This window comes from Ochotona princeps, chromosome 15 (genome assembly GCF_030435755.1).
Source record: "Ochotona princeps isolate mOchPri1 chromosome 15, mOchPri1.hap1, whole genome shotgun sequence".
NCBI classification, from domain to species: domain Eukaryota; kingdom Metazoa; phylum Chordata; class Mammalia; order Lagomorpha; family Ochotonidae; genus Ochotona; species Ochotona princeps.
Genome location: NC_080846.1, coordinates 45,981,455 through 45,993,794, shown reverse-complemented (window position 1 = coordinate 45,993,794; position 12,340 = coordinate 45,981,455). Strand labels below are relative to the sequence as shown.

Genomic DNA, 12,340 nt, shown 5'->3' with positions numbered 1-12,340 from the left:
TATGGATCAATCATAATTCATCTAGCCATTTCCAAAATCTTATGGTACACACTTTTGCACTTTTGTTTTTTTCGACAGTCTAGCAATACTTTTTTTCCTGTGTATCTCCAGCTTATTTGCAACTACCAAAAAAGCCACTGTGAACATGCTGGCTGTGACTGAGGCAACCTACTTTAAGATGATACCCAGTGAGAAAGGGGCACCATCCTGTAGGACACAGTGTGTGCTCTACATCAATAACCATTATACAGCACTGTGTCCCCAGCAGGTGGAATATGAGAACCCAGGAATCAAGGGGTACAAAAAGAAATAGCATTTTGCCAACTGGTGATTTTGTTTTTTGGGAAAAATTACTAATAAAGGAATCGCCATGTCAGATAAATGTATTTTATTAAAATCTTAGTCTATAGGACAAATTACTAGGAGAGTGATTATTGTTAGGCATATTTGTTTTTAATACTTTTTAAAATTAGATTCATTATAATTAAAACTAAGATTGCCTTCATGAAACCCAAAAGCTTCTAATAATTCACAATTCGCCCATTAATGAAGAGTGCCTCTGCTTCACATTCTCATTGGCAATGGGAGCCATAGATCTATTCAATTTTGGGAGTGATATCATACTGTCACTTTTTTTCATGTCTCTCACTTGACTCACATTTGATTTTCTGTGAGGAGCTTATCAGCAAGCCATTGTGTGATATAGACACATACACTCTGTCAGTCTTGGAGAAATTCAAATCCACAAAGTTTAATTTATGCTTGCATTATTTATGTGATGGTCATTTTAGTCACCCAGATGGTTCCTGTTTTGAAGGAGTTCTGCCTCATTCAGAAAGACTGCCTGAAAGTCTTGGATCACATGTCACCTTTTGGCATATATATATATTTTTTACCTAACGTAATTTTGCTCTATTTTGCATTTAAGTCTTTAATACAACTTAACATCACAGACATGGGGCAAACAGGGATCAAACAACTTTGTTTGAGACAAATATCAAGGTGCTTCTTCACCATTGATCTCCCCACAAATGCGAATGCCCTCAGTCAATGAGCTTGGGAAAGGATCTCCAGCCTCTGATGAAACCAAACCCCAGTCAACGCTCTGGATTTCTGCCTGACATGACCAGTAACCATGTAGTTAGCCTCCTAACCCACAGAAGCTATGAGACAGTGGCTTGGGTATCCTTTAAAGTCATTACATTTATGGCAGTTTTGTTAGGAAGCATATTAGATAACTAATATAATCTTTTTAGCCTGGTCTCTCACCTACCATTTTTTCATGAATTCTAATTGCCCCAACTCCAAGCTATCAAATATATTCTCTTGACTCATCTATCATGATTTTTTTTCCTTTTAGTGGCTTTAATAAAGTGTTTTGAATATATACTGAAGCTTCTAACATTATAAGAACATAAAAATTGAAATAACCTTAAAAACCTAGAAACGCATAATTATCAATATTAAACTAGCAACAGCAATAGGGTTGAAAGTTTCCAGAGAAATATTTTTGTATCCTTATTTATGTTTGCCTAGATGTATCATTTTTTAAGTTTCTCAGTTAATTCTTGAGATTTCATAATCTTTATTATTAACCTACATACCTTAAAAGAGATACATTATTTTTCTTTCCAAAAGGAATGAGTTATCTTTGTTAAAAAGAATGAAATTCTACCATTTGTAACCAAATGGTTCCAACTAGAGATCATTATGCTCAGTGAAATGGCCTTCCATTTAAAGGAATATATAGTAACAGCATAATAGAGATTTGCATATCTAGATGTGAAGATATGGTGCTGTACACATCTCTACTTCCAAATCAAAGATTAACTCCCAATGAGACTGTTGGATGTATCTTGACAATAGGATTCTGGACTGTCTGCCAGTGTCTGTACCAACAATATCAGGACACACTTGGATAGCAGATTGATGCACTGTGACTGCTTATGAAGGACTATACTATTGTAATAATATGAGGGAAATCGGTTGGGAGGAGGGAATTTGGGAATGGAGTAAGGGAAATCCCACAGCCTACTGAATTGTTTCATAGAATTAAAAAATACATAGGGAAAAAAAACAAACAACTAACTCACAGAACAGGAAATATACTTACCTGTACGACAGGTACCAACACAATATTGTGATATATTATAGGTGCAAGGAGGCCATAACATTGAGTCACAGCTTGAAAGGTGTAACTGGAATCATTAAGGAAGCTGCTAAGTTCCAAGGCCACTAATATTCTCTCACATTCAATCAGTCTGGCAATCTGTAAAGAGATAGGCATTGTGACTCAAATTGAATCCCAGCAGCTAATATACTCATTTGTAAGGAAGAAGAAAAAAAAAGATTAGGAAATATGTTCCTCGTGGCTTCAGATCACATGAATATTAGTCTGAAGAAAATCTAAACTCAGAGAAATCTCTAACTCTCCAAGACTGTTAAATATAGACACTCAACTTCAGAAACTTCTTATAAAACAATGCAAATACACTAATAACAAAGAAGGAATCAATCTTTTTTGTGTGTAAAAGTGCAACCTTGGTTGCATTTCAATTTTAGGAAAAACTGGTTTTCAAAACCATAAATTACAGCAAACAGTAAAGGTAAAACATCTTTGTAATAGTCAATCCCCTTTATCCTTTTGGTTTGTGAGAAATGGCACATTTTCAGTAAACCAAGCTAATCTTCTATTATATTTGTATGACTTAGATTCATATATATATATAGATATATATATATTTATATTTATATTTACTTTTATTTCAAAGGCAGATCATAAGGAAAGCCTTCCATTTGCTGGTTCACTCCCCAAATGGCCACAGTGGCCAGAGCTGAGCCAATCTGAAGCCAGGAACCAGAAGATTCTTCCAGATCTCTCATGTGGATGCAGGTGCCAAGAATCCAGGGCAACCTCCACTGCCTTACCAGACCACAGACAGAGAAGCTGGATAGAAAACGGAGCAGCCAGGCCATGAGTCAGTGCCCATAAGGCATGCAGCAGCCACAGTGGGGAGGATTAACATGCATCACCACCAGACTGAACTCAGTACTTTTTTGCACTTAAATAAAAAATGATAGTAAAATGGGGGCTGGCACCGTGGCTTATCAAGCCAAGCCTCCATCTGCAGTGTCCAAATCTGATCTGGGTGCTGTTCCAGCCCTGGTGGCTCAATTTCCAAGCCAGTTTTCTACAAACGGTCAAGAAAGGCAGTAGAAGAGGGCTCTAGTCCTTGAACCAAGTACCTATGTGGAGACCTGGAAGAGGCTCCTGGCCCCTAACTTGGGACCAGCCCAGATCCAGACATTGTGGCCAGATATGAAACTAATCAGCATGTGGAAGATCTCTCTCTCACTCCTTCTCTGTTAACTCTGTCTTTCAAATAAAAACTGAGTAAGTATTAAAAAAAAGAATAAGAAACAAAAAGTAAAAAAAAAAAAGTGAGATGTAAAGTTAAATTTAAAGATTAAATATCATTTAAAAAGATTAGGAATTCTTTCCTTTTCCTATATATGTATTCAGCAAGTTTTTACTAAAATAGTAGTCTGTGGGTGGATGTGTGGCCTAGCAGTTTAGATGCAGATTGCAACAAAAGCATCCCAGTTCGGAGTCCTTGTTCTCAAGTTTCAGCTTCCTCTTACTGTGCTCCAGTCGCTGTGTCCCTACCATCCATGTGAGACCTCAGTGGCATTCCTGATTCCTGGCTTCCCACCTGCCCCTGCCTCAGCCAACTGTGGTCATTTAGGGAGTGGACCAGCAAATGCAAGGTCTCTCTCAGACTGCCTCTCAAAGAAATCGAATAAATAAATGAATAAGTTTTAAAAATGTGATAGTTTAACATTCAGGAACTCATTAAAGTACTTTAAAAGTATCCTTTTTTTTCCCAGACTGAATATACTTTAATCAGAAACTGAATACAATGCGATAAAACAGGTTGACAGGGCCCGGCGGCATGGCCTAGCAGCTAAAGTCCTCGCCTTGAAGGCACTGGGATCCCATATGGGTGCCAGTTCTAATCCCAGCAGTTCCACTTTCCATCCAGTTCCCTGCTTGTGGCCTGGGAAAGCAGTCGTGGACAGCCCAAAGATTTGGGACCCTGCACCTTCAGATTGGCACAGCACCGGCCGTTGTGGCTCACTTGGGGAGTGAATCATCGGACGGAAGATCTTCCTCTCTGTCTCTCCTCTCTGTATATCTGACTTTGTAATAAAAATAAATAAATCTTTAAAAAAAAAAACAGGTTGACAGTTTTCAGTGCTCACATTTTTATAGGATGATGAATTTGTCTTGGGTAAAGGGTTATTTGTTTTCCACTTCCATTTTGCCCAGAACTGGCACCATCTCCTGTAACAATTTCCTGGCTAATTAACGAACGAATTAAACAGCAGTTAGAGAAATGCAACTATTAAAAATGAGTAAAGCCTCTTTATCTAAGGTGAGCAAAAATAAAAGAGGAGAAAGTAAAAAATGAATTTAAAATCAAAGTAAAAAAAATTAGGATCATTACTAACATAAGAGTTGGGGAAAAGGAGGCAGGCATTTCAGCACAGCTAGCTAAGCTGTGGCCGAGAATGCCAACACCCTGTATGGGAACGCTAGTTTAATCCTTGGCGCCTCCACTTCAGATCCAGGTTCAGGCTACTGGGCCTGGGAAACTGGCTGATGATGGTTCAAGTGCTAGGGTTCTTGCCATCCACATGGAAAAACCTGTATTGAGCTCCATTTTCCTGGGTTTAGCCTAGACTAGCCCAGCTTTGGTGGTCTTTTGGGGAGTGAGCCAGCAAATAGAAGACCTCTCTCTCTGTTACTGTGCCTTTCAAATACATAAATCTTTAAAAACAACAACAAAAAGAGTACAGTAGAGTTTCACAAATACTTCGAGTGATGTTTCTAGCCAACCTGAGAAACTCAGCAGCAGATAGGCTAAATTACTGTCTCTAAACAGGAATGCAAATGTTGTAATCAGAAACAATGTGAAACATTGATCTGTGTGAGCATGAAAACATTTTCATATATTATAGGGTATATTAAGAAGACAAGTTGCAGAACAAGTTGATTGTGGTCCCACTTTAGATAATAATAATAATAGGTTACTTGTCTATGAATATTTTTAAAAATCATAAAAAGAATACAAAAATGTGTAATACTCTTAGAGGTAAATAATTACAAAGGATTTGCTTTTTACATTATGCAATTTTGGATGTCTGAAACATATGCTGACTTTTGTGCAGAGAGAGAAAGAGATATTTCAAAAAGAAAAGAAATAAAGGAACTCAAGCCTATGAAACTTCCATGGAATTTCCAATAAAGCAGGACACTCACACCAGGGCCACTCAGTCTGTGCACAAGGCAGCATAAGCAATCTCAAAATAATCTGACCTGAAAGCCTCTGGTGAAGATGACATATTTTTAGTCACTTTCATTCACTTACTTGTTGAGAGGGGAAAATTTCATTGCCTTTGATATTATCACAGAAAAGATTTTCTTCTTTAATTTTAATGTCACTTGTCACAAAAATATTTCGAAGAAAAAGGTATAACAAAATCGAAGACGTTTCTGCCAAAACGTCGGGATACAACCTGCAGAAGGACGTAAATGATGTTACAGATAAAAATACAAAATGATTTAGCTAGTGAACTTAATTTTTTGGATTAACTTGTGGTAAGTATCTATGCAATGCTCCAAAATGGCAACAACAAAAAGTGTGTGAAATGGTTGTGCTTGCACAGTTGTTTGAACACTACCTTTAACAAAGTTTATAACTGTGAAAGTTAAGCCACTGAGTGCTATGTGAAGGATACATTAAAAATATCTAGTGAGAAAGTTCTAATGTATACAGATCTTCCGTTTCAACATAATAAAACTACTGTGAATATTCAAAACGTTGGGAAATAACCCTACTATTTCAATTAATAAATATTCTAAAGAATGAGAGTCATGGGGAACAAACTCAATGAAGGAAAAGAGAAAAGCAAAGAGGGAGAAAGTGACTTAATTCATGATTTACTTCTATCTATCATTTCTAAATTGCAATCAGGAGTGCCAGTCATTGGCAAAGCTATGAATTCTATATTCCCTCGGTGTTTTGTTTTGTTTTTTCCTTTTTCCAGTATTGTTTTTCATATCCTTAATCTGAGTTGGTGACAAAGCAAATCCATTTCTAAGCTTCAGGTCCATCTATCTCCCCTCCATACCTCTCATTCCTACAAAACAAAAAAGAATCTGACACCACTGACACTTTGGAAGATAATCAGTTTCACCCTTGACCCAAACTTTAACATAACTTTCCCAGGAGACTTTTGGTTCTCCCATTGGCGCAACTCACACTAAGGTTGGTCTTTGTCATGATAACTTTCCTTACGATAGCACACATAGTAAGTTCAAGTCACCACCTCCCCACCTCATTCTTTTCTCAGCCTCTGATCAGCCCTGTTGTCAAGGAGCTTCTTAGAATTTCAAGTTCTCTTACTTCTTTATTTTCTGCAACAGTCAATTTGCCTGGCTTTGCATAGATGCCACTGTCTAATTTTTCTATCCTTGTTATCATGGTCAATAATTAAGTAACTTACTTGTTGAATTCATCCTTCCTGTCATTCAAATAAGTATTCACTGAATGCCTACCACATACAAAACACTGATCTCGGCCCCGAGAGCTGAAGAAGCAGCAAACAGAGCACACGCCCATGTGGGATCTGGGCTTCATCATACATTCACATTAGATGACATGAGCTGAGAGTCGAGTCCTTAGTGCTTCCTAGTAACTCTTCCATTCATCACTGAGGCCTCTTTGTCCTCAATCCAAGAAGCAAATACTCTGAACCCAGTTATCTTCCACAGGCGCCCTCCCAGCCAGCGTCATCATCACCAGGATTACTTCACCTTCAACCTCTCCCCTCCCTGGGCTCCCTTGCCACACCAGCCTCCAAAATCATCCCTTCAAGCCTTCTTTTCCTAACAAGCTTCTGCCTGCACTACTCTCATCTAATTTCACATGAGTGTCCTTTCTTGCTATAATTCTCCATTTCCATGTATTCTTAAGTGTATGGCAAAATGGTTTTTGGCCCATCGTAACATGAAAAAAAAATCACTCTTTTGAATTTACTAGTAGCCTCCTCTTGTTGACTCTAAAAGCCTCTTTTTAGACTTTATCCTATTCAGCGTCGATTTAGCAATTGCTCTGCCTGACTTTTAAAACTACCAGCCAGACCTTCCTGCCCAATACTCTCATTTCCCTTAGGAACACTCCAAATTCAAACCTAGTCTTCTGTCTTCTACGCTAAACAGTCATTTCATCATAAAGATGTTGTTCATTTTCAAGATTTCAATGATGAGCCCAGTGGACAATTTCTAAATTCATATCTTTACTCTTGCCCTTCGTCTGACTGTCAGCACTAAATAAACCTATTAGCATCTAATATTCTCAAATTCATCCTGCTGGAAAACCAAACTCAAAAATATTTCCAATCAAATTATATTTCTCCAAAAATTTGTTCCACCTTTCATATCTCCTTAGTGAATACCATGGATTTTTCACTAGAGAATTTCCCACTGGAAAGATCAGTCACTTTCTACTCCTCCTTTTATTTTTTTAATAAGTGTTACTTATTTCAAAAGCCCGAAAGAGAAACAGAGAGAGAAATATAAAGAGAATCTTCTGTCACTGGTTTACTTCTTAAATGGCCTCCATGGCTTGGTTTGGTCCAGAACAAGACCAGAAGCCCAGTGCTCCATCCAGGTCCCCCAGATGAGTGGCAGGAACTCGAACACATGTGTCATCTTCCACTGTTTCCCTAGCACAATAGCAGGGAGCTGCACTGGAAGCAGTACAGCTGGGACTCAAAATGGCATTTGGACATGAGAGTCAGTCTTATAGATGGAAGCTTAGCTCGTTATGCCACAGTGCCTGGCACTTCTTTTCTCTTATTCTCAGTTATATAAAACCTAAGCTGTATCTTCATCCAAAATGCATTTCAAATCCTCCCATAGCATCCAGCACCTTTGTAGATGGAACATAGTAAGCCTATATCTGCTTGGTTGAATGGAATTATACTTTTAATTATAATGAAACAAACAGAATGTAAATAAGCTTTATGGATGCTGTGCTTCCACTGACATTTGCATTTTTTTTATTGGAAAGTCAGATATACAAAGAGGAGGATCTTCTATCCATTGATTCACTCCCCAACTGGCCACAATGGCTGGAGCTGAGCTGATCCAAAGACAGGAGCCAGGAGCCTCTTCCGGGTCTCCCACGCAGGTGCAGGGTCCCAAGGCTTTGGGCTGTCCTCAACTGCTTTCCCTGGCCACAAGCAGGGAGCTGAACAGAAAGCAGGGCTACCAGGATTAGAACCATATGGGATCCTGGTCCGTACAAGATGAGGACTTTACTCGCTAAGCTACAGAACTAGGCCCAATATTTGTATTTTTAAGCTTATTGTCTTTGATGGAGAATGATGGAGAATGAAGTGTTTTGTCTTCTTATTACAGGAATTCCAGGAATTAGCCAATAGGGAAGGGAGATTTCTTGCTTTTGCAATTGCCCGGACAGTCTGAGATTATTTTAATGCTCATTTCTGAGGAATATCTTAAGCTTTGTTTCTTCAAGTGAAAATGGTGAGACAGAAGATGGCCTGTGGTTTTATTTGGCTTGTCTCAATTTGTTTGCAGTTGCTGGCTGCCTACATGTGCAAGTTTCATCAAGTTAAGGAAAAGCCTTCTTCCTCTTAGCAGTCTACTCATTGGACCCTAACCCAAATCACAACATGGCCATCCTCTACTACAGAAGTCTTACACGCATAGTTGCACTTTCTGGCACAACTAATATTACTTTAGCTATATTTTGGAACTTCTTTTCTGCATGCATCACCAATCTTTTACACTCTAGCACAGCAGTCTTTAATAAGAACCCAGGACCTTGGAATACAAATCCTTATTATAGAGCTCCCTAGAAGTTATGTTACACGGACTACCTTAACATGAAAAGTGAAAATAAACTCTGGAATTCACATCCAACCTTCATAGTTTCAGGAAGCAAATTAATTTTTTCTCAGATAATACTTTTAATTACCTTCTCTGGGTAATAGTCATTATATTGCTTAAGCAAACAACGGATTGTTCATCCTGAAGTGGAGAAGCAACAAAGGAATTCCAAACTGGTGAGAAAACTCTCTTGGCCAAGTCATAGTTACCAACCTGGTAGGCAACCTAAAACGAACAAAAATATGCACATTCTCTTGTTTTCATTTGTGAAGTGTATTTTCTCAAGAAGCATTCTGATGCAGTTCGAACACACACTGATTTTCTACATGGTCATTTATATCTGCTGTTCTGTTCACCGCACCACGGTAAGGGAACGATGGCCACTGGCAAGGGAGACAGGCACATTTTGAAATCTCTTTCATTTCTAAATTGCATGGAAATTTGAAACTCTGTAAGGATGTTTCAAATCCTCATAAGCAAAACAAAGATCACATCCTAGCCAAATTAATTTCATTTTCATCTAACTCAGCAGTGCACTCCATTTATTATAGATACTGTTATAATGAACAATCTGTTCCAAGAGAAACAATCAGATTTCCCAAACCCAATATATGAAATATGCTTCATTCTTTTCTGGTTCTGACTGACACTTTCAGAGCTTCTATGCAATGCACGGTTTATAGCTGAAAAGAGTAAAGAATTAAAAAAAAAAAAACATACTTTCCAAGCAGCTACATTTTGTTTTAAGTTAAACAGATTTCACATTAGGGAAAATTAGTTATTTCAGTGGCAAAGCCTAGGAGCTCAGGAGGAAAACAAAACAAAAAAAAATCATTAACTTCTTTTTGGTAGAATATACTCCATTAAAATAGTTCTAAAAATCATTCTATTTGAAGATGCAGGGGAAAAGCACAAAACTCTCACCAAATGAGTTTTGTGTTATTTCAAATCCTTTTATGAAATCAGACAAAGGATAAAGTCTAAGTAAATTAATCCAACCAAATATGAAAATGGCTATTTTCTACTCAAGGGAATAAATAGCTTACAGCGTGAGAACCTTTCAACTCTGCCAAATGAGTTCTCATACTGACTAGTGAACGGGAGCACACACAGGGTGCCAAGCGCAGTAGGGGTCAACTCTTCAAAGCTGAGAAGTGGCCTTATACTCCCTGAAACAGGAATCAAGTGTAATGCATGAGAAACACATGAAATGATGGAAGAGCGACAGAGAATCACATCATTACTACGGAGGCTTTATGAGGAAGCAGGGCTCACATCAGACCCAGAGTCAGGGATCCGATTCAGATGAGCAGAGTTTAGAGAGAATCTGAAAAGGGTTCCATGGTGGAAATCATCCCCATGCATTCAGGAAAGGCTGGGAGAATGGGCTAGAATTTGAAGACAAAAAAAAAATGCAGGCATTAGAGCTGGACAGGTTAAAGTGGGACATGATTACTGTCATCAAAGGTCTTGAAAAACCAGGTATGTTAAAATGTCAAGAACTAGACTAAGTTCTTATTTTGTGTATTACTATATATTATACTTTTTAATTTTATAAATAATGATTGCACTATTTTATAGAACACAATGTGATGTTTTGATACACATATGACATTACCTCAGAAATTTCGTGGAAAATTAAATTTGATAAGACCATTTTGTGCAAAACAAAATTTGAAATCCATGCATGATTTTTTTTTATGCTGAACTTCTTGAACACCTTTGGCATACCTTGATTTCAAAAATTATTCATACAAGACAGAGTCATCTTTTAATTCCACTGTCCATGAACTTTCTAAAAAAAAGTTTCATTTATTCACTTATTGAAAGGTAAAGTGACAGAGAGGGAGACACAAAGAGAAATCGAGATTTTATACCTGCTGGCTTATTTTCTAAATGTCTGTAACAGCCAGCGCTGGATCAGACCAAAGCCAGAAGAAAGGAACTCCATCTGAGTTTCCCACTTGGAATCAAAGAATTTGGCCTGTCACAGGCTGCCTCCCAGGTACATTAGCAGGAAGCTGGATTCAAACAGTAGAATAGCCAGGACTTGGAAACAAGCATTCTGATATGGCACATGGGTCTCGCAGGCAGCTTAACCCCAGTGTGCCACAGCATGCTACCACCATGCACTTCAAAAAAAGGTTTATTTATTTTTATTGAAAAGTTAGATACACAGAGAGGAGGAGAAGAGACAAAGAGCAAGATCTTCTGTCTATTGGTTCACTCCCTGGAACTGCGTCAATCCAAAGTCAGGAGCCAGGAGCTTCTTTTGGGTCTCCCTCTTGGGTGCAGGGTTCCAAGGCTTTGGGCCATCATCAACTGCCCTCCCAGGACACAGGCAGGGAGCTGGATGGGAAGCAAGGCCACTGGGATTAGAATTGACACCCATATGCAATCCCAGCATGTGCAAGGTGAGGACTTTAGCCGCTAGGTTACTGTGCCGGGTCCCCAGTATGGACTTTTGAAGTACCTCTGTATCCCTTGTTGAATGATCCGGTCAAGGTAATTAGTATATCATGCAAAGATTCACAATTTCTTCATTGTTAGAACATACAAAATTTTCTCTTCTGGATATTTTGAAATGTACAACACATTATTCTCTGAATACTGTCTCTGTGCTGTGCGATTAGAACACGAGAACTTACTTCTCCCATTCAACTGGTGAGCAGCTCATCTCTCCTTTCCCACTAAGCCCCTCGGAACCATCCTTCTACTCTTCCTTTCCTACAACTGTTTTCAATTCCACTTGTGAGATCATATGGCATTTTGCTTTTTTGCATCTAGCTTACTTCACTTAGCACAAAAATCCTCCAGATTCATCCATGTTGTCACAAGTGACAGGATTTACTTGTTTTCCAAGACTAACTAGTACTCCATTGAGATTCATTCATCCAAAAAAAAATAAAAATGAAAACCGCCATGAGATACCACCTCAGACCTGATTAACTGGCTACTATCAAATAAAAAATAACAGATATCAAATGCTGGCAAGGAGATCCTCACACAATGTTGGCGATTTTGTAAATTAGTGCAGCCATTTTGGAAAAAAAGTGAAAGTGACCCAGATATCAGTAAGCTGAAGAGATTTCTGCACTCCTGTGTTCACTGCATTAATCACAACGGCCAAAATATGGGAATAGTCTCAGTGTCCAACAATGGATGAATGAGATAATAAACTTAAAATGCCTGTCACAATATAAGATAATAAGATTCCCTAAATTTCCTTATCTCAACCAGTCATTGTGTCCATTCACTATGTTTGGATACTTCAATAATTCAGCATAATTTTGTTTTTGTCTCATATCCATTTGGCAAGATGGGAAAATTGAGGACAAACAACTTAGCTAACATCATAAT

General features: G+C 38.2%; 1 protein-coding gene across 1 annotated transcript in view; it reads right to left on the bottom strand.

The window, feature by feature from the left end:
- CFAP54 (cilia and flagella associated protein 54) overlaps nucleotides 1-12,340 on the bottom strand; it is a 358,105-nt gene that overhangs the window by 262,509 nt on the left and 83,256 nt on the right. The window contains exons 23-25 of the mRNA XM_058673646.1: nucleotides 9,069-9,205; nucleotides 5,433-5,580; nucleotides 2,114-2,269 (exon numbers count right to left, since the gene is read on the bottom strand). Coding sequence (XP_058529629.1) covers nucleotides 2,114-2,269; nucleotides 5,433-5,580; nucleotides 9,069-9,205 — 441 coding nt within the window. The remainder of the gene's footprint in view (nucleotides 1-2,113; nucleotides 2,270-5,432; nucleotides 5,581-9,068; nucleotides 9,206-12,340) is intronic.